At 49.0% G+C, this 21,940-nt stretch overlaps 2 protein-coding genes and 1 long non-coding RNA gene across 4 annotated transcripts in view; 2 read left to right on the forward strand and 1 right to left on the reverse strand.

Moving 5' to 3' along the window:
• BICD2 (BICD cargo adaptor 2) overlaps window positions 1–7,649 on the forward strand; it is a 53,744-nt gene extending 46,095 nt beyond the window's left edge. The window contains exons 5-8 of one of the 2 annotated variants that reach the window (XM_061163625.1): window positions 486–1,493; window positions 1,742–1,893; window positions 3,503–3,713; window positions 5,538–7,649. In XM_061163625.1, coding sequence (XP_061019608.1) covers window positions 486–1,493; window positions 1,742–1,893; window positions 3,503–3,713; window positions 5,538–5,543 — 1,377 coding nt within the window. In that variant the 3' untranslated portion in view covers window positions 5,544–7,649. Of the gene's footprint in view, window positions 1–485; window positions 1,494–1,741; window positions 1,894–3,502 lie in introns of both variants that reach the window. The other variant, XM_061163624.1, reaches the window with a different exon arrangement.
• Window positions 7,650–7,747: 98 nt separating this feature from the next.
• On the reverse strand, window positions 7,748–17,938 carry LOC133071183 (uncharacterized). The gene is made up of 3 exons (XR_009696373.1): window positions 17,889–17,938; window positions 9,373–9,549; window positions 7,748–8,700 (listed from the first exon to the last, which is right to left on the reverse strand). It is a non-coding gene; the product is annotated as an uncharacterized LOC133071183 (long non-coding RNA).
• Window positions 17,939–18,122: 184 nt separating this feature from the next.
• Window positions 18,123–21,940, forward strand: part of IPPK (inositol-pentakisphosphate 2-kinase) — a 55,813-nt gene continuing 51,995 nt past the window's right edge. The window contains exon 1 of the mRNA XM_061163635.1: window positions 18,123–18,349. Within this exon, the coding sequence (XP_061019618.1) occupies window positions 18,269–18,349 (81 nt within the window). The 5' untranslated portion in view covers window positions 18,123–18,268. The remainder of the gene's footprint in view (window positions 18,350–21,940) is intronic.

Below are 21,940 nucleotides of genomic sequence, written 5' to 3' on the forward strand. Positions count from 1 at the left end.
TGCCTGACACTTTTGTAAATTTTTTAAATGTTATGCACTGTTTTTTACTTACATCTCTTTTATGTAGGTAATTCTGTATTGTTACCTAATTGGAACTGCAGCATTATAGGTGGAAGATGCCCAGAGAAGTAGTTTTCTGGTTATGAGTTTGGGCACCGCCAGAGGTTTAACATCTCTCTGAGGTCTTCAGACATGGTTTCCTATGCTGTGTCCTTTAGACACGTCAGGGTTTCCTACCCCAACAGAACAGAACCCCAGGGTCTGCATCACAGCCTCTTGGTTTGCTGCATGTCTCTAAGGAGGGACTCACTTGGCCCCACAGCTGGGCAGGGGGAGGAGCCATCATAGCCCCACACATGACACCTCGACCCAAATTTATCACAGGGAGCTCAGCAGGGTGATGAATGTGGTACGGACTGTCCAGGGGTTCTCTGAGGGCAGAGACTCCTGTGGGCTGTTGACGGTCCCTTGCTCTGCCTTTGCAGGTGGAGCGGGAGAAGGTGGGCTTGCTGGCAACACTGCAGGACACACAGAAGCAGCTGGAACAGGCACGAGGGGCCCTGTCAGAGCAGCATGAGGAGGTGAGCCGCCTCACGGAGAACCTGAGCGCCCTGCGGCGCCTGCAGGCCAGCAAGGAGCGGCGGACAGCCCTGGACAGTGAGAAGGAGCGAGACAGCCACGAGGATGGCGACTACTATGAGGTGGACATCAACGGGCCTGAGATCTTGGCTTGCAAGTACCGTGTGGCCCTGGCAGAGGCTGGTGACCTCCGGGAGCAGCTGAAGGCCCTGCGCAGTGCACACGAGGCCAGCGAAGCCCAGCACGCTGAGGAGAAGGGCCGGCATGAAGCCGAGAGCCAGGCGCTCACCGAGAAGGTCTCCCTGTTGGAGAAAGCCAGCTGCCAGGACCGTGAGCTCCTGGCCCGGCTGCAGACAGAGCTGAAGAAGGTGAGCGACGTTGCAGGCGAGACACAAGGCAGCTTGAGCGTGGCCCAGGATGAGCTGGTGACCTTCAGCGAGGAACTGGCCAACCTCTACCACCACGTGTGCATGTGCAACAATGAGACACCCACCCGTGTGATGCTGGACTACTACCGTGAGGGCCCGGCTGGCACCGGCAGCTGCAGCCCTGAGACCCGTGAGCGCCGCTCACCTGTCCTGCCCAAGGGCCCACCACCCGCAGAGGGTAGGGCCAGGGACAGCAGCCCCTCGCCTGGCTCCTCTCTGCCCTCACCCCTGAGTGACCCCCGCCGAGAGCCCATGAACATCTACAATCTGATTGCCATCATCCGTGATCAGATCAGGCACCTGCAGGCAGCCGTGGACCGCACCACGGAGCTGTCTCGGCAGCGCCTGGCCTCCCAGGAGCTGGGCCCGGCTGCCGACAAGGACCGGGAGGCCCTCATGGAGGAGATCCTGAAGCTGAAGTCGCTGCTGAGCACCAAGCGGGAGCAGATCACCACGCTGCGCACGGTGCTCAAGGCCAACAAGCAGGTGTGCCGGCGCGCGGGTCCAGCGGGGGTGGGGAGGTGGGTGGGGGCTTTCTCAGCCGCCCTGGCTTCCCATCTGGTCCTGCCCCAGCTCGAAGAGAAGATGAGAGAAAACCTCACCTCGGTGCTGTGGGGAGGGGCTGGGTCTCGGGGGCCCAGGGCTGGCTGGGGCCTTGATCTGCAGTGCTCACCAGGGCAGCGGACCCCTCCTGACACCTCGTCTGCCTGTCTTTTACAACTCTGACCCTGCAGACGGCAGAGGTGGCCCTTGCCAACCTAAAGAGCAAGTACGAGAACGAGAAGGCCATGGTGACTGAGACCATGATGAAGCTGCGCAATGAGCTCAAGGCCCTCAAGGAGGACGCAGCCACCTTCTCCTCGCTGCGCGCTATGTTTGCCACCAGGTAATGCTCACTGTTGCCGCTGCTCAGCAGCCCAGGAACCTGGCCCTGTGGGAAATTTCCATTTCTGCTATTTGTGAAAACCCAGGGGCCCAAGTTTTGTCTCCACTTTGTGTAAAATGAAGAAGTTGGAAGCCAAAGGCTAAGAGCGCGGGTCCTTAGTGGCCAGGCTGGAGGCTTGAGCTTTGAAAGAGAAGCAGGCAAGTGGGCAAGCCACTGATAAAAAATGAGGAGCTTGCTTTCCAGAACTTGGTGGAAAGTTCGTCTTATTTTAGAAGAAAGGTTCCCCTCTCAGCAGTGGTGAGGTCACAGTGCTCCCACTCTGACCCTACCAGTTGGGGTTTGTTGGGGGTGGTGGGCAGCATCTTTGTTGAGGCCAGTCCTGTGGCCAGGAACCCTGGGCAAGTGCCGAGCTGGAGGCTGCTCTGGGGCCTGGTTCTGGGTGTCTCCCTGTTCAGAGAGGCCTGGTGCCATCTGCTGGCCACAGTCAGTCAAGCACCCGGGGAGTTCTCTCTGGATAGGCCTGGTGTTCTCAGGGCGGGGAGGCCGAGACTCCTGGTCACATAGGTGGGGGCTGAGCTCAGGGTCTGCTCTGCCCTGTGTCAGGGCGCTGGGCATTTCCCGAGCTTCAGCGATGTGGGAGCAGAGGGACAAGCTCCCTGCTTCTGGGCAGAATGTGTGGGAAAGAGTTCAGTGTTGACCTTTGCTTCCTCAACTTGTGTTATTTAAAATGTGACTTCTCAGATGGAGCCCAGATGGCAAACCTCTGGGCAAAGGTTGAAGCTTGCTGACAGTCCTTGGCCTTGGTGGATGGGGGTGCAGGGTGGGTGTGCCCACCACCCCCTTATCCCAGCGATACTCCCTCCCTCAGGGACAGACCCAGAGTGGGCGTTTCTCGCCCAGATCCTTACCCAGGTAGAGGGCCCATGTCACAGTTGGCAGATGCTAAAATGGGGCTGTTTATGGCACCCACGTGTGCTTTTCCCGGCCTCTAGTTGGCCGTTTGTCCCAGACTTACTAAACACATGCTGTGTGCCTGGGCTGTTCCAAGAACAAACAGATTCCTGCCCTCGGGTTTATCCCCACATCCTGAGAGCCAAGTGACATCACACCTCTAACTTGCTCCCCTGGGCCAGCTGGAGGCCTTCAAGGGCATCCACTGCCTCCTTTAGTGAAAACTGGCTTTAGAGAGTCCCTCCCAGAGAAAGCCAAACCTCAGAAAGGCCCATCTGCTTCGTTTGTAGCTCAGTAAGCTGATGAATCCTGTTGCAGTCCCCTCACCTGGAGCTCGGCTTCCCAGGTTGCACTAGTGGTAAAGAACCCGCCTGCCGATGCAGGAGACTTAAGAGATGCTAGTTTGATCCCTGGGTTGGGAAGATCCCCTTGGAGGAGGGCATGGCAACCCACTCCAGTATTCTTACCTGGAGAACCCCTTGGACAGAGGAGCCTGATGGGCTACAGTCCATAGGGTCACACAGAGTCAGACACGACTGAAACGACTTAGCATGCATGCTTGCATACACCTGGAGCTCTCAGCATGGGGACCATGGTCACGTGCTCTGCTGGCTCTCCCAGGTCCTTCAGCCACGCTCTGCCTCTTGCCTCCCCACAGGTGTGACGAGTATATTACACAGTTGGATGAGATGCAGCGGCAGCTGGCAGCTGCCGAGGACGAGAAGAAGACACTCAACTCACTGCTGCGCATGGCCATCCAGCAGAAGCTGGCACTGACCCAGCGGCTGGAGCTGCTCGAGCTGGACCACGAGCAGACCCGGAGGGGCCGCGCCAAGGCCACCTCCAAGGCCAAACCTGGCCCCCCGAGTGTAAGTCATACCTGCGCCTGTGCTAGTGACAGGGCTGAGGGTGCTGGGCTTGCTGCCCAGGTGCTCTGTGGCGAGAAGTATAACATTTACTGCGATTAGGGCCGCAAGGTCACACGCTGCAGCTAACCTGCCGCACGTCACCTGTCGCTTCACCTCAACTAACCTGGCAGCAGCGGGACTGTGGTGCTAGGCTGGTCTTAACTGTGACTAATGCACAGAGGGAAGAATTTAGCAGAGGCAGCCTGCCACTCCACCTGGACGCTGCAAGCTTTGTGTCTGTTTCTCATCCCTCGGGACCACCCTTCACAGCAGTTGCTCTCTTGGTTGGGTGGTCAAGGTGGGGTTGGAGCCACACATCCTTGCAAAAATGTGGCTTTCCAGGGCCCAGTTGCTGTTGGCTCCCACTGGGAGGGGCAGAACTTGCATTGAAACTTGCATGTTCCCTGCATGTGTCTAATGCAGTTATACTGCCCCAGCACCCAGAAACCAGTGTTAAAGGTTCCAGCCTGAGTCCCAGGTGCAGCCTTGGAGGACACTATGCACTCGGCAGATTATGAAGTTTGTGTAGCATCTCGTTGCAGTTTATATTTGGGACAGAATTACAGAATTCCTTCCTCTAAACACAGAGGAAGAGCAGCCCCACGTTCTCCAGCCCAGGGACCAGTCATGCCCAAGAGGCACAGGCATGCCTAGCCACATCCCAGACCAGAGCTCAGCAGTCTCAGCTTCTCTCTCTGAGATTTGTATGCTTGTCTGGTGGCCTGCAAGGTGACAAATTGGCGGGCCAAAGGCTTGGGTTTTTTCCAATAAGAAAAACTTCCCAAGTGCCTGGCTAGACTTCTGTCCTCACAGGAAGCCCATCTTTTTGAACTTATTGTGTCCCCAGCTTTCAAGTGGATTTTTTTACCCTCTGCCCATTATCAGGCCTTCCTCCCACAGGGCTTCAGACTCCAAGAAACAGGGCTATGGAAACCCCTAAGCTGAGTCTGAGTCACCAGCAGACCAGGCTGAACAGTGGGACTCGGTCCCACAGCTATAGCTGAAGCCCTGCCTGGTGTGGGAAGGGAGCTTTGTGTGGAGACAGGGCAAGGTTCAGGAGTCACGGTAGGAGGAATATGGTTCTTCATCGTCAGTGCAGTTGAAGGGGTGGTAACAGACCGGAAAGGCAGTCAGAGGACTTCCCCCATTCTCAGGAGCTGCATCCACACCAGAGCTTTGGCAGCTGGACTTCTCTCAGTGTTTCCCTCCCTATCATCCCTGGGGGCCACCAGCCGTGAGGCTGCAGACCTTCGATAGCTCCTTGCTTCTCTCTCTGTGGCCAGGAGGGGGAGTTTGTGTTTCCCCTGCACACTTATTTCTGCCCCATGCCACTCTTTCCCTTAGTTCCCACGCGTGTCTCAGTTCCCACCGGATGCCAGTATGGTTTTTCCAAACTGCCAGATGGAAGATCCACAGGATAGACCACACCTGTCCCTTCTGTGTGCCTGTCTTCAGCTCCAGGCTGCTGTGCAGAGGGGATGTCAGGTCTTGATGCCCCTCCCACTTGAGAAGATGTCAGGCCATCTCCCCTCTGCAAGCTGGACTCCCAGGGGCATGACTGCCTGCTGGCCTGCATACTGCTTCTGCCTCCTCGCTGAGCCTGGCACATAGCTTCTCCATACTTGTAAAGGGTTTTCATGAGGCACTCGGGGCCAGCGGCCCCCCTAACACATGCAGGTCTTCTCTGCTGCCAACTAACACACCCATGCCCTCACAGCTCGGTGAGAGCTTAGTTGTCTGACAGGTGACCGGTTCTAACGCTGTCTTGTTTTCTCCCATTTTCAGCTGTAGAGTAGCTGCTGGGAGGACTCGGCCGCCGGCCCTGTCACACTGCAGCCCCCTCCCTTCCTCTCCCATGGGCCCACGCAGAGGAAGGAAGGGCAGCCTAAAAGTCCACTTAGAAACGTTTTTGGATATGCCACTGCAATTCTTTTCAAAATAGCATTCCCCAAGTTTTTAATGGCAGAGGAAATAAAAGCTTTAATGTTGAGAATACCGCCAGCTGCTGCTTGGAAAGGCCTTTGTACAGGCGCTGAAGAACCTGCTTGGACAGCGACCACCAGGCTTGCTTAGGAACCCTCTAGAAACACTCACCACTGGGGTCTCCCTATTACAGATACTCCTTTTTTACCCAGTCAATCTGTGCACTTTTGATATTTTGATATTATATTTGCTTCCTTAATCCCTGGCGTAGAGATGGTCTCAGATGCCGTGGTCTGTCTCGTGGTCCTGTAGCTCCCAGCACTGTGTTGGTCTGACGTCAGCACATGGCACAGATATGTCTTCCTAGCCTGTAGCTCTAGACTGTTTAGGTGAAGGCTTCAACCCGGTAAGGAGCCCGGCTAAATGTATCCACACTGTGGTTCAGCAGCCTTTTAGATTATACGGCATTGTGGTTCATGTTTGAAATTACAGATTTTAAATGCCATGTTCATTAAGAAATCCAGGGTATTCCGATTCTGGGGTTTTTCATATTGTATTATTATTATTCTTAGGAATAGTTCAGTGTAACAAGAAGAAAACTTGACCTTTGCTCTGGTTAAACAGTAAAAGGCACTTGAAAACAAAAAGATAAATTATTGAATGAGTAGTATTACCTACAAATTCCAGAATTTTCTGGGTTTTAGGACATTGTGAAGCATGACTGATTAACAGAATTTTATACAACTGTACCAGTGAAATTCCAAATTGGAATTGTTTTGTTACTCTGGTTGTTGTGCCAAATTGTGGTACACTTAGAAAATCCTACAGTCTTCGATTTTTAGGGTGTTCTATTTCAACGCCTTTTTGTTAGTAATCACTGCCAGTAGTGCCTTCATCAGTTTAGGGAGGTGTCCCAGTGTAGTCTATTCTCTAAAACAGTAAAGAGCTATTTGGAAATGTTGAAGGCTGGTGTGGACCAGTTGGTGTGAACAGGCACACACCTTTGAACCTAAACCTGGGCATCTTCATTGAGGGAAAGAAAACAGCAATTGTGCAAAATTCTGTTAGTCAGTGATTCTTTACTGTGCAGATCCTTGCAAATTCAGGGGCTGAAAAAATGAAAGTGAATATAAACCTTGAGCGTGCTTTGGGAACCAAATGGACTTTATGGGACAAGCTAAGCAAGCTATGTGAACAACACGCCACGTTTGTGAAGAGTGGGGTGGGTGGCAGGGGAGCCGGCATCGTCGGCCTCGTGCACTGGGGTGAGGGTTAGCCATAGTATTCTTTGCAAATGTGAGAAAGAGACATTATATATTCTCTTGCTTGGTGTAACTAATCACTGTTAATTTCAGGAAACAGAAGTCACTGAAGCTCCTTAGCAAACCAGATCTTTGTCCTGTCCTGATTTGCTAAGTGAGGTTGTGCAAATGGTCAAATTGGTACTCGAGGAGGAGGAATGAGAAAAAGTGTCTTCTCTTCTCCAAAATACAGGACAAATTATAATAATATAAGTAGCAAGGATAAAAGAATTCTGTTTCCTGGAATAAGCATTTTTATTCCTAGTTGTAGGGACCCCTATTTTTACCTTCTCTTACAGTGTTGATTCATAAGAAATAATGTTACATTTACAAAAACTTCATCTGTATGGGGTATTTATTTGCAATGATGTCTGAGTACTGTATTTTTCTGTGCATTACCTTAGTGTCAGAATGTTGTCTTTATTTTAAGATCATATGCATGTTCTCCTGCCAAGGAACTTTTACACAGACCCAAACAAACAAAAATGCCTTTCAGATTTTGAGAAAATGAGGCACTGCGTGGAAAAGGAATAGGAAGGGGAAATCAGTCACCAAGTTTGGGACACAGACATGTGGCACAAGTGTCTATAAAGCCAGTGCACATAGGAACAGTGGGCCTGGGTAAAGGGTCATTTTGGTAGGACCAATAAATAAAAAATAATAAAAAGACAAAGCACAAGACTTGTTCTCTGTGGCTGCTCTGACCCCCTGCTCCAGATGACTGTGGGTGCAGCAATGCACTGTAATTCCAGCACCTAAAAGAAAACTAGGCAGTCAGTAACCCTGGTGGTGGGAACTGGAGGCACCCAGAGACCTCTCTCAGGAGGCGTGGGAGGGAGGGGAGACATGGCTTGCCTCCTGTGATGGGCATCGTGTGTTGTGAACACCCAGCAGTGCGGCAGTGGGAGCACATTGCCTTTGTACTGTCCTAATCAGGAAGCAAAGAGATTTACATGACAGGGGGGTCCTCTGCTGTCCAAACTCTTGGTCTTTGTGCCCCAGGAATGAATGGGTACAGGCAACAGGGGTTACTTGTTTGTCTACACAAAACCATGTTCATCTGCAGGAATGTGTTCAAGGCACACTGAGCCCGTCCCAGCGATTGCTTGTGACTGTGAGTGTAGGGGACAAATCATGTCTGAGGACACACAGTCTTAGGACACTTTGCCACCTCTCCTTCTGACAGTCCCAGTCAGACCTGAGTGATTTCACCCAGACTTCAGGGCTTCCCTCGGGGAAGCTGTCTGAAGTCAGGGTCCTGCTGCCCTGGTACCTCCCCATGACCGCACCCTCCACCTGAAGTCTCCCTTGGCCTCATGGTCACTGAGAGGCCGCTCCCCTTGACAGTCCCCATCTGTCCTACTTTGGTAGTGTGCACCCATGTTGAGTTTGAAACTTTCTTTCAAAAGAGACTTGTTTTTCTAACTCCGTAGATAGAAGAAATCTTCTTTCCCTCCTGGCCTGTCATCCCAACAGGCCTCTGGAAGAGGTTGGGAAGAAAGCCTGCAACAGATCTGGACGAGGGGGTATTGACACTGGGCTAAGCAGAGCAAGCCCTTTCACTTGGCCCTTGGTCCAGTCTTGCTTGTTGGGGTGTTTCATATGCACAAGTGCAGATGCTGAGGTCTTCCCTACTCCTCAATGTGCTTCAGGTCCTTGCACATGTGCTTCTTCATTTCACAGGTGGAGTGGCAGCCTCCTGAGTGGGTGCGGTCCTGAGGAGCCTGTGGGAGAGGGCAGTTGGATCTGAAAAGCTTTCCATTTGGTTGTGTTTTCCAAGAGGGAATGTCCCTGTTGCCACCACCTCCTCCATCTCCCTACAGTGGTTTGCACCCTCACACCCAGCATGTTACCAGAGCTATAAACAACAGCACCAGCTTTGAGACTGTGCCTCCTACCTTTGGGAGGCTCCTGGGGAAACAGAGGTGCCTACATTCTGACATCACTTGGCGTGAAATTTTGGCAGGGACCGGATGCCATCAGGTTTGCCTCTGTGCTTACCTTTCCGTTGTGTTCAAACAGCAGAGCTGGAAGAGCTGCAGAGCTGTGTGTTACCATTTTGTGGGAAAGTAAACTGGCCCTTGTGAGTTCACCTCAGTCATCCATGAACTGGATCCTTTATAAGCTCAGGTCCCTGGAGTGGAGCCCCCTCCCTCCCTGAAACGCATACAGAGCTCCTCCTTCTGGGTGAAAGGCAATGCCACGGTACCTCATCCACAGAAAAAAAGGCTGCCTGCATGGACGCTGTGAGCACACCACCTCATGGGCCTCCATGAGAACAATAGGCATCACTGATCGCACACACACACACACCAGGATTCCGTTTGTTCATCTCACTCTTAAGGAATCGAGTTTGTTCTATTTACCCTAAAGTGTCTGAAGTACAGTATACATACGTAAGAGTGAAGCGAGTGTCCGTTGGCTGCATGTGTCCGAGTGGACATGCTGTGCGGGCGCCATCCAGACGAGAAACAGGTGCAGGCGGGCGGTCTCCCAACGCCCTCCTGCTTCCTGCGCCCACTCCCGGGGGGAGTGCCGAGCCTCAGTGTAGGCCACCTGTGCCTTTTTCTGTACTTCACATAAATGAAGTTGAAAGCATTAGTTGCTCAGTTGTTTGACTCTTCGCTACCCCATGGACTGTAGCCTGCCAGGCTCCTCAGTCCATTGAACTGTCCATGTGAGAATACTAGAGTGGGTAGTGATTCTCTTCTCCAGGGGATCTTCCTGACCCAGGGATTGAGCTTGGGTCTCCCACATTGCGGCACATTGCAGGCAGATTCTTTACCATCTGAGCCACCAGGGAAGCCCACTTTATAGAAATGGAAGCACACAATAGAGACCCAGACCTATAATACACTTGCTTACCAAACTGCATTATTTTTCACACCATCATCAAAGATATAAAATCAGTGGAATGTAAAATAATGGGAAAAGGGTCTTCCCTGGTGGTCCAGTGGCTAAGAATCTGCCTTGCAACCCAGGGGACATGGGTTCAACCCCTGGTTGGAGAACTAAGATCCCACATGCTGAGGGGCAATTAAGCTTGTGTGCTGCAACTACTGAGCACACGCACCACCTAGAGAGAAGCTTGCGTGCCACTGTGACGGTCCTGCATGTCACAATTGAGACCTGACACAGCCAAATTAGATAAATATTTATTTGTTTATTTAAAATAATCGGAAAATATATTCCATGCAAACAGTAGCCACAAAGGAACAGGAGTGACTACCAATATCAGACCAAGAGACTTAAGTAAGACAGAAATTATTACAGGAGACAAAGAAGAACATGTGATGATCAAAGAGTCAACTTAAGACTTCCTTTGTGGCACACATTCTTAAGGGCCAGTATTACCATGATACTAAAGCCCGACAAGGACACTATCAAAGAAAATTATAAGCTAATATCCCTGATGAAGATGGATGCAAACATTCTCAACAGAATGCTAGCAAAGCAAATTCAAGAGTGCATTAAAAGTTCAAGTTCAATTGGGATTTATCCCTGGGAAGTAAGAACCGTTCAGCTTACATAGTCAGTAAATGTGATATACCACATTAACAGGATGAAGGTAAAGAACACACAATCATCTCAGTTGAGGCAGAAAAAGCTTTGGACAAAATTCAATATCCTTTCACAATAAAAACAGCCAACCTGGAACATGAGGGAACTACCTCATCATAATAAAAAGTCATATGAAATCCGCAGCAAATAACATATGCAGTGGTGTTAAGACTTGAAAGCTTTCCCTCTGAGAGTAGGAACAAGGCAAGGAAGCCTGCTTTCACCACTTTTATTCAACAGAATTGGAAGTTACAGCAGAAGAAAAGCCATCCAAATTGGAAAGGATAAAGTAAAATTTTCTCTTTGCAGATGATCTCATATGTAAAAAACTGAAAAATTTCACAGAAAATACTGTTAGAATTAATAAGCTCAGCAAAACAGAAGGATACAAAGTCAATACACAAAAATCAGTTTTGTGTCCATACACTAACAATGAATAATATGAAAAGGAAGTTGAGAAAGAAATCCCATTTACAGTAGCATCAAAGATAATAAATATTGGACTTCCCTGGTGGTCCAGTGGTTAAGAATCTGCCTGCTAATGCAGGAGAGAGGTTTGATCCCTGGTCTGAGAAGATTCCATATGCCATGGGGGCAACTAAGGCTGTGAGCCACAATTACTGAGCCTGTGCTCTGGAGCCTGAATGCCACAAATGCTGAGCCCACGTGCTGCAAGTGCTGAAGCCCACACACCCTGGAGCCTATGCTCTGCAACAAGAAACCACCACAATGAGAAGCCCACACACTGCATCTAGGGAGTAGACCTCACTTGCCACCACTGGAGAAAACCAACGTGCAGCAATGAAGACCCAGCACACCCCCAAAACAACAAAATTATAAAAATAAATACCTACAAATAAACTTAACCAAGGAGGTGAAAGACCTGTACACTAAAAAATATAAATCACCGATGAAAGAAATTGAAGAAGGCACAAATAAGTGGAAAGAAAATCCTGTTTTATGATTGCAATAATTATTCTTAAAGTATCCATACTACTCATAGCAGACTATAGGTTCAGTGAAATCTCTTATTAAAGTTCCAGTCCATTTTTCACACACATACACATGCGCGCACACACACACACACATGCACACACACAAAATCTGAAATTTATATCGAACCACAATAAACCCTGTGTACCCAAAGTATTTTTGAGAAAGAAGAACAAAGCTGGAGGACTACTACTTCCTGATTTCAAACTACATTACAAAGATAAAATGACATGATACTAGGACTTCTCTGGTGATCCAGTGCTTAAAGACTGCACACTTTCACTGTGAGGGACTGGGTTTGATCCCTGGTTGGAGAACTAAGATCCCACATGCTTGGCAGTGTGGCAAAAGAAGAAACAAAAAATCAATATGCTTCTGTCATAAAAACAGACACTGATCAATGGAACTCTGTTTCATTAGAAAATGCACAGTGTCAAAAAGATATGACACTGAAAGATGAATTCCCTAGGTTGGTAAGTGCCCGATATGATCCTGGAGAAGAGTGGACAAACAGCTCCAGAAAGAATGAAGAGGCTGAGGAAAAGTGAAAAAAAAAGCCCAGTTGTGGATGTGACTGGTGATGGAAGTAAAGTCTGATGCTGTGAAGAACAGAATTCCATAGGAACCTGGAATGTTAGGTCCATGAATCAAGGCAAATTGGAAGTGGTCAAACAGGAGATGGCAAGAGTGAACATCGACATTTTAGGAATCAGTGAACTAAAATGGACTGGAATGGGTGAATTTAATTGAGATGACCATTATATCTACTACTGTAGGCAAGAATCCCTTAGAAGAAATGGAGTAGCCCTCACAGTCAACAGAAGAGTCTGAAATGCAGTACTTGGGTGCAGTCTCAGAAATGACAGATTGATCTCTGTTCATTTCCAAGGCAAACCATTCAGTATCACAGTCATCCAAGTCTATGCCCAACCACTAATGTAGGATAAGCTGAAGTTGAACGGTTCTATGAGGACCTACAAGACTTAACACCAAGAAAAGATGTCCTTTTTATCATAGGGGAACGGAATGCAAAAGTAGGAAGTCAAGAGATACCTGGAGTAACAGGAGAGTTCGGCCTTGGAGTATGAAATGAAGCAGGGCAAAGGCTAACAGTTTTGTCAAGAGAATGCACCAGTCGTAGCAAACACCCTTTTCCAACAACACAGGAGACAGCTCTACACATGGACATCACCAGATGGTCAATATTGAAATCAAATTGATTATATTCTTTGCAGCCGAAGATGGAGAAGCTCTATACAGCCAGCAAAAACAAGACTGGGAGCTGATTGTGGCTCAGATCATGAACTCCTTATTGCCAAATTCAGACTTAAATTGAAGAAAGTAGGGAAAACCTCTAGACCATTCAGGTATGACCTAAATCAAATCCCTTATGACTATACAGTGGAAGTGATAAATACATTCAAGGGATTAGATTTGATAAAATGCCTGAAGAACTATGGACGGAGGTTTGTAACATTGTACAGGATGTGGTCAAAGCCATCTCCAAGAAAAAGAAATGCAAAATAGCAAAATGCTTGTCTGAGGAGGCCTTACAAATAGATGAACAAAGAAAAGAATCAAAAGGCAAAGGAGAAAAGGAAGGATATATCCATCTGAATACAGAGTTCCAAAGAACAGCAAGGAGAGATACAAAAGCCTTCCTAAGTTCCTAAGTGATCAATGCAAAGAAATAGAGGAAAACAACAGAATGGGAAAGACTAGCGATCTCTTCAGGAAAATTAGAGATACCAAGGGAACATTTCATGGAAAGATGAGCACAATAAAGGACAGAAATGGCATGGACCTAACAAAAGCAGAAGATACTAAGAAAAGTTGGCAAGAACACAGAAGAACTATACAAAAAAGATCTTAATGACCCAGATAAACACATGGTGTGATCACTCACCTAGAGCCAGACATCCTGGAATCTGAAGTCAAGTGGGCCTTAGGAAACATCACTACAAATAAAGCTAGTGGAGGTGATGGAATTTCAGCTGAGCTATTTGAAGTCCTAAAAGATGATGCTGTGAAAATGTTGCACTCAGTATGCCAGCAAATTTGGAAAACTCAGCAGTGGATTGATACTTTTGAAAGAATTGATGCTTTCAAACTGTGGTGTTGGAGAAGATTCTTGAGAGTCCCTTGGACTGCAAGGAGGGCAAACCAGTCAATTTTAAAGGAAATTAGTCCTGAATATTCGTTGGAAGGTCTAATACTGAAGCTGAAGCTCTAATACTTTGGCCACCTGATGCGAAGCCAGCTTATTAGAAAAGAAGCTGATGCTGGGAAACATTGAAGGCAGGATGAGAAGAGGGTGACAGAGGATGAGATGGTTGGATAGCATCACCGACTTGGTGGACTTCAGTTTGAGCAACTCCAGAAGTTGGTGATGGACAGGGAAGCCTGGCGTGCTGCAATCCACGGGGTCGCAAAGAGTTGGACATGACTGAGCGACTGAATTGAATTTCATATGCTAATGAGCGGGAGGTTTGGTTTATTCCATCCATTTTGAGGAAGGGTTGGAGATTGCCAGGGATTGAGCCACTGCCCACTCCTTGGTTTTCTGACAGTGTCTTGGAACTATCATGGCCCCTCTGTGTGTTTCATTTAGCTTGCTGTTTGAGGATCAAGGTCTAGTTGGCTTGTCTGCCATCTTGGACCTGTTTGATCCCAATCGGTTTATGTTGTGTCCTTGGGCTATGTCATTTCTTTCAAAAGTTGTGCCCTGCCCCTTTGCCTCCTGCTACACACGGGGTCAAAAAAAGTTGGACACGACTGAGCGACTTTCACTTCATTTCATGCTTGCTAGTGCTCGGTTGCTTCAGTCATGTCCTGCTCTTTGTGACCCATGGACTGTAGCCCGCCAGGCTCCTCTGTCCACAGGATTCTCCATGCAAGGATACTAGAGTGGGTTGATATGCGCTCCTCCAGGGGATCTTCCCTTCACTTCACTTCGACTCTAGCAACAGGTTCAGCGCAGAAGCAGATGTGAGACTATGGCTGTCATCTCGGGAGCCAGACTTGAAAGAGATTTGCAACAAAATTGTAAAACTGTTGCCACTCTTCTTTGTATTTTGGGGAAATAGCACTTTTTAAAAAGGTAATGTTCCTTGATCCTTATCACATAGCCTTACCTGACTATGCAACCTCTCCCTACTAACCAGGGGAAGTGGGGGGCACAGTTCTTGAGGGGCTAGCCTCCTGTGTTTCCCCTTTCCCTGGCAAAGTAATAAAGCCACACTTTCTTTCTCCTCCATAAAAAATAAATAAAAAGGTACTGTTTATTGCTTTAAAATGAAAATAAGTTTTAGAGCTTTGTTTTAATTTATGATAAACATATTATAATATAAATTTGTAATATGGTAAACTGCGGTGCTGGAGAAGACTCGTGAGAGTCCCTTGGACAGCATGGAGATCAAACCAGTCAATGTTAAGGGAAATCGACTCTGAATATTCATTGGGAGGACTGATGCTGAAGCTGAAGCTCCAGTACTTTGGTCACCTGATGTGAACAGTCGACTCATTGGAAAAGTCCCTGATGCTGGGAAAGATCGAAGGCAGAAGGAGAAGAGGGTGTCAGAAGATGTGATGGCTGGATGGCATCACTAATGCAATGGACATGAACTTGGGCAAACTTCAGGAGACGGTGACGGACAGGGAGGCCTGACATGCTGCAGTCCATGGGGTCCCAAAGAGTTGGACACAACTGGGTGACGGAACAACAAAACATGACTTGTGGGACTTAGTTCCCTGACCAGGAATTATACTTCAGCCCTTGGCAGTGAGAGGGTAGAGTCCTAACTACTGCACCACACCAGGGAATTCTTGTCCATCATTTTTTTAGAGTTTAAAATGGTCTGGAGAGAGAGAATTTGAGACCCACTTATCTAATTTAATCCTCATAGCACCTCTATGAGATCATCAGTCCCACGTCAATAGGGAATAAACTGAGGCCTGGAGAGGGAAGAGATCTGCCTTTTGTTTTACTGCCATTAAGTGGCAAGGGCAGAATTCAAACCTCGTGCTTAAAGTGTATGCCTCAAGGTTCAGTGAAACCTACTCCTCCTGTAGGCAGATGGTGTAGGGGGTCCCCAAAGAAAGAAAACCAAGCATGGCTTTCTTGACATAGAAGAAGGCATTTTTGGCATAAGCCATCTCTTTGTCTAAGCCTGACCACAACTCTTGTCCTTGAACAGGTCTCATTAATAATGATCTTAAGGTAATAACATCATCAGGCATGAAAAGTAACAATAGAAAAGATATTCTATCAGTATTAAAGACTCTCAGTTCTGTTTCAGCAGTAAAGATTAGTCTGAAATGCCAGGTAAGTTGGGACCAAAGGGATGATATGAGTCATCCAGCCCTGCATTTCACATGATGTACTCTGCATATAAGTTAAATAAGCAGGGTGATAATATACATCCTTGACATCACTTTCCCGACAAAGGTCCATATAGTCAAAGCTATGGTTTTTCCAGTAGTAATGTATGGACATGAGAGTTGGACCATAAAGAAGACTGAGTGCTGAAGAATTGATGGTTTCGAACTATGGTGCTGGAGAAGACTCTCGAGAGTCATTTGGACAGTAAGGATATCAAACCAGTCAATCCTCAGTTCAGTTCAGTTTAGTCACTCAGTCGTGTCCGACTCTGCGACCTCATGAATCGCAGCACACCAGGCCTCTCTGTCCATCACCAACTCTCGGAGTTTACTCAAACTCATGTCCATCGAATCGGTGATGCCATCCAGCCATCTCATCCTCTGTCGTCCCCTTCTCCTCCTGCCCCCAATCGCTCCCAGCATCAGGGTCTTTTCCAGTGAGTCAACTCTTCACATGAGGTGGCCAAAGTATTGGTGTTTCAGCTTTAGCATCAGTCCTTCCAATGAACACCCAGGACTGATCTCCTTTAGGATGGACTGGTTGGATCTCCTTGCAGTCCAAGGGACTCACAAGAGTCTTCTCCAACACCACAGTTCAAAAGCATCAATTTTTCAGTGCTCAGCTTTCTTCACAGTCCAACTCTCACATCATACATACTTATTTAACTTATATGCAGAGTACATCATGAGAAACGCTGGGCTGGAAGAAGCACAAGCTGGAATCAAGATTGCCGGGAGAAATATCAATAACCTCAGATATGCAGGTAACCTTATGGCAGAAAGTGAAGAGGAACTAAAAAGCCTCTTGATGAAAGAGTAAAGTGAAAAAGTTGGCTTAAAGCTCAACATTCAGAAAACTAAGATCATGGCATGTGGTCCCATCACTTCATGGCAAATAGATGGGGAAACAGTGGAAACAGTGAGAGACTTTATATTTTTGGGCTCCAAAATCACTGCAGATGGTGACTGCAGCCATGAAATTAAAAGACACTTATTCCTTGGAAGAAAAGTTATGAACAACCTAGATAGCATATTAAAAAGCAGAGACATTACTTTGCCAACAAAGGTCCGTCTAGTCAAGGCTATGGTTTTTCCAGTGGTCATATATGTATGTGACCTTCCTTTAGTCAATCCTAAAGGAAGTCAATCCTGAATATTCACCAGAAGGACTGATGCTGAAGCTCCAATATTTTTGTCACCTCATGCAAAGACTCATTGGAAAAGACCTTGATGCTGGGAAAGATTGAGGGCAAGAGGAGAAGGGGACAACAGAGATTGAGATGGTTGGATGGCATCACTGACTCAATGGACATGAATTTGAAGGAACCCTGCGAGATAATGTAGGAGAGGGAAGCCTGGCATGCTGCTGTTCACGAGGTCACAAAGATTAGGACACGACTTAGTGACTGGATAACAAGGGATGATGTAGACCTTTTTTGCCTCTCATGAGTTCATCCAGCGGAAGTTTGCAGTCTGACTTCCCAAAGCTCCTTTATACTTAAAACTTCCTCAATTGTCTGATTTGGGGAGACACTGGTTTGGGAAAGATCCCCGTGGATCTCCTTACTTGTTGCAAGTAATGAATCCTTCCTTCTCCCACTTTTTGGCTTGAAACCCACCAAAAGGCAAACCCAGGTTTTCAGGTAACTTTTTGGCAAGAGCGCCATTTAGGAGTCCACTTGCCTCTTTAAACCACGTATCCTTATTTGTAAGGTGTGCACCACAATGTTTCTACTTCCTGGGACTACTGGTGTGATTCTGCATCAGATGATACTAACAATCCGATGAGTGAGAAATTTATCCCATTCTACACAAAAGAAGGCTGAGGCTCATGATCCAGTGGTCTCCAGCTTTAGAGACCACCCACCCCAGGCCCACCTGGACCGCCCCCTCCCCAGCTCCTGCCCCTGCTGGGACCCCCTTGGCTGCTAGCGCGCCAGTACAATTCCACCCACAACCCGCCTGGATCCCCGTTCACCAGCTGGGCACTTCTGGACGCCCGTGAGCCGCCGGCTCCTCCCGCTTGCCTCACTTCCGGCGCCCAGGCCGGAAACCTTTCAGATTCTTATGATCGCGCTCCGGAAGTGAGTCACTGTGCCAGTACCTAAGATGGCCGCCAGCCCATCTGCCTCAGTGGACGATAGATGAGAAGCCGGCCGGAACCTGGAAGTTGCCCGGCTAGGCAGTGGTAGCTTCGGGGGCGTGGCTTCCGGTGGCCCGCGCCTGCGAGTCCCGGCGCTGGATCTAGTGGAGGTGGCGGGTGACAGGCGCTGCTGCCCGGTCGGCGGCGGCTGGTGCCCAGGCAAACTAGCGGCCTCCAGCTCGCGGCCCCGCAAGGCTCCACGGCCGCACCGTGGGATGGACGAGGGGAAGATGGACGAGAATGAATGGCGGTACCACGGTGAAGGCAACAAGAGCCTAGTGGTGGCCCATGCGCAGGTGAGCGGTGGCCTGTCGGCGAGGTTCAGGGCCCTCACCCTACTCCCTGGGGGTTACGCGTCCCCCAGAGCCCCTTCAGCGCAGGTCGGTTCTGCATCCTCTCAGCACCGACTACCCCCGGATCGGTTCCCCAGCAGCCCTTCTCCCGATCGGTTGCGCGTTCCCCGAGTGTCACTGCCTCTCGAATAGATAAGTTTCGCCTCTCCCCAGCATCACTACCCTGTCTGGTCGGTTCTGCCTCCGCTTTGTGTCACCGCCTTCCCCCAGATCAGTTCCGCGTCTCCCCAGCGCTCTCCTCCTCCCCGTAGGTTGGTAAGGTGTCTCCCCAGCATTCCCCTCCATCCAGATGGGTTCCCTGTTCCTCCAGTGTTATCTCCTCCCCCTGGGTCTGTTCCGTGTCCTCCCAACGCCCCCAGCCTGGTCTCACACGGAACCGCCTCCGACTGCCCAGCCGCGGTGAGGACGCCCGGTGTAGTCTTAGGCAAGATAGAGGTTACGGGCAAGCTCCGGAGGAAGAAGCAAAGTGCTTGGAGTGCTTCAACTCCCCAAGCACCGAGGGAGTTCAGCCTCTGAAATGCGGGGAATTGCTGTTCTCCTACTGCTGTTGTTAATATTAGTGGAGCATTGTCTACAGGTTCTTCTCCAGAATCTTTTAGAATTTAAAAAATTTCCCTTTCTTTATTCAGTAAGGATGAGTTTCAGAGAGTGCGGTAAGGACTCTCAGTGAGTTGAATCCAGGAAGAGAACCTTGTGGGTTTGTGTTAAGGCCCGGATCTCTCTGACATCTTGCTGTCTGATTCAACTAGGCAGGAATGTGATGGGCTGGGGGAGGAACCAATAGGTGTCATTGAGGGCTTAAGAGAATGGGAGTTGCATTTACACAGAGCTGGGCGGAATCCCGGTTCTACCACTGCCTGGCTTAGGTTCAGTTTCTGCATTTGCCCAGTGGGACTGGTAACAGAATCCCCTTTGCGGAATTGCTAGAAAGATGAGCTGGACAAGTTATGCAAGTGATAACTATCATCCCCACTTGGCTCAGTGGTTAGGTGCTCTGACCCAGCCCAACAGCTCCTACAGGGTGATTGGCGCAGGAGCTGAGTGATGGCCTGCCCTGTTGTTCCTGAGCTGGGTGCCCTGGGGCAGCTGTAGGGTAAGCTGCAGTCACCTAGGTGGCCCCTGTGTTCTGCATTTTGTTACCTGTTGGGAAACTGAAGAAGTGAGACTGCAGGCTTTGCTCAAGATCTTTAGGATAATTAATAATTGACAAGGCTTAACCTGAAGCCTGTCTTCTCTGTGCAGTCTGCTGGGCCTCATTGTGTTTCAGGGTTGGGCAAAGCACCAGATATTCCAGTATGAGTCCCTTTTGTTGTTTGAATATTGTGTGACCTCCTGCATCCTTTCACAATTCAAATACTCATATTCCAATTCCTCACTAAGACTACATGGTATATCTTCATTTTATGTAAAGCTAATTAAGACTTCTTTTAGCTAATGAACTGAGTTTCAAAAATAGCATCAGATGAAGGAGCAATTTCCAGACTCAGAGTAAAAGGACACCAGGCCTTGGGCGCTCAGATGCCTTCTCCATTGTCCCTGACAAGCATGTGTCCACTCTCTAGGGCAGCTGCCCCTTCCCTTGTTGCCCAACTCCAGTTGTCAAGGTCATGTTTCCTATTCCTTTAGACTGAGTCATCAGGCTTCTCTGTTACCTGTTCTCTTCATTCTTTATTTTAAATCTAAATCTTTGTTACTGTGCTCATTCCTGCTTGGTGGTTGTTATCATTTGAAGATTATGATCACAAGCGGTCTCGTAAGAAAACGTTCCCACCAAGTGAAGGCGCTGAGTAAAGGGAGAATTATGCCCCTTGTGGATTGAGAAGCCTTTCGGCTTTACTTGGGCCTTGAGGACCAGGAAGGAAGGGGAGCCCTGGAAGGCAGCTTTCAGGGTCCCCTGTGCCCAAGGAGAGGGGTGTGTGTGTGTGAGTCGGATAGAAGAAGGTGGATGAGTGAGAACATGTATTCCTGCTGCCATGGGTGGACTCTGCAGACCCACCTCATTCATTCTGAAGTAGAGTGTGACCTTTACCAGGCTTCATTCAGACTGGGAGATGGTCATTTCCTCAGAGAGGGCATCATCTACTTTCAGAATAGAAAGTTCCTTAAAAAGTGATGAGACAGTCAATCCTAAAGGAAATCAGTCCTGAATATCACTGGAAGGACTGATGCTGAAGCTGAAGCTCCAATACTTTGGCCACCTGCTGCGAAGAACTGGCTCCTTGGAAAAGACCCTGAAGCTGGGAAAGATTGAGGGCAAGAGGAGAAGGGGGTGATAGAGGATGAGATGGTTGGATGGCATCACTGACTCAATGGACATGAGTTTGAGCAAGCTCCGTGACTTGGTGACGGACAGGGAAGCCTGGCGTTCTGCGGTCCATGAGATCACAAAGAGTCAGACACAACTGAGCGACTGAACTGAACTAAAAAGTGATGAATCCATCCCCTGTCCCTTCCAGTGTCAAAGCCTGACATACCTTCAGCCAGCCAGTCCTAAGGTCTGGCATCTGTACTGAAGGAACGTAGGATGAGACACAGTCTTCCATCCTGGTGGGTTGGGAGGCTTCTGGGAGCACAGGACTTGCAGAAAATGGGACCTGGATATGGAGGAGTTAAGTGCAGGCCCAAGGAGAGCTGTAGTGTGAGGATATATTCAGGGTTGGGCAGTAAGAAATGACTGAATGGTAGGCCAGTTCTTGACAGGTTGCTGTAACTTTCCCCGTGGCCCCGTGCTCAGCATCCTTGGGACCAGCTGTGCAATTTAACCTTTTCCCAGGCACTGGCCCTTGGCCCTGGCACCAGCCCTCTGCTCAAAGGCTATGGCCAACTTGGCTGTGTATGCTAGTGCCTGGGGTCCCCGGCACTGACGCTGTGGGGGTCTTGGGCAAGGGCTTTTCCGCTGTGGGCACATACTTTCCTTTCCTCACTGCAGCCTGAGGGTGCTGGCGCTTGTTCTAGAGAGTGCACCCTACTCTGCTCACGCTGAGTTGTGGTCATGAAGCCCCGGGCAACCCTCAAGTGCGCTGCTGCCACGTTGGATTTCTCTCCGGGTGGTGTTGCTTTTACATCTGCAGTGACCCTTCTTCACCTTGGTCTTGTTGGTTTTGGCTTGGTGGCCTCTCCTGTGAAGGTCACTCTAAGACTGGTTTGTCACTTGATCTCTTAAGTGCCTTCAGTGGGGGAAGTCACCCAGGGCAGGCCAGGCAGAGGTTCCTCCCCCGGCACTGAGCTGCCCCCCAGCTCCCCTCACCTCTGGGATGCAGGGGAAGTAGGGGCCCACTCCCTTTATCACACTAAGCTGTTGTGTTGTTTTCCTCCTTATTGACAGAGGTAACATGAAAGACCTGGCAACCAAGATCTTTTATCAAAAGTTTGTTCCTGATCTTTCAGGGTTTATGTCCTTCCTAAGATTCTGATCGGGCTTCAGATCGTTTCTGCAGTCATTTTGATGCCCTGGGATGTTTGTGTGGGCCCCGAAGATGTGGGGTTCAAGCAGTCAAGGGCTGTGTGTTTCTCTCTTGTGTTTTAGGATTTCTG

Source organism: Dama dama, chromosome 16, assembly GCF_033118175.1.
Source record: "Dama dama isolate Ldn47 chromosome 16, ASM3311817v1, whole genome shotgun sequence".
In the NCBI taxonomy this organism is placed as follows: domain Eukaryota; kingdom Metazoa; phylum Chordata; class Mammalia; order Artiodactyla; family Cervidae; genus Dama; species Dama dama.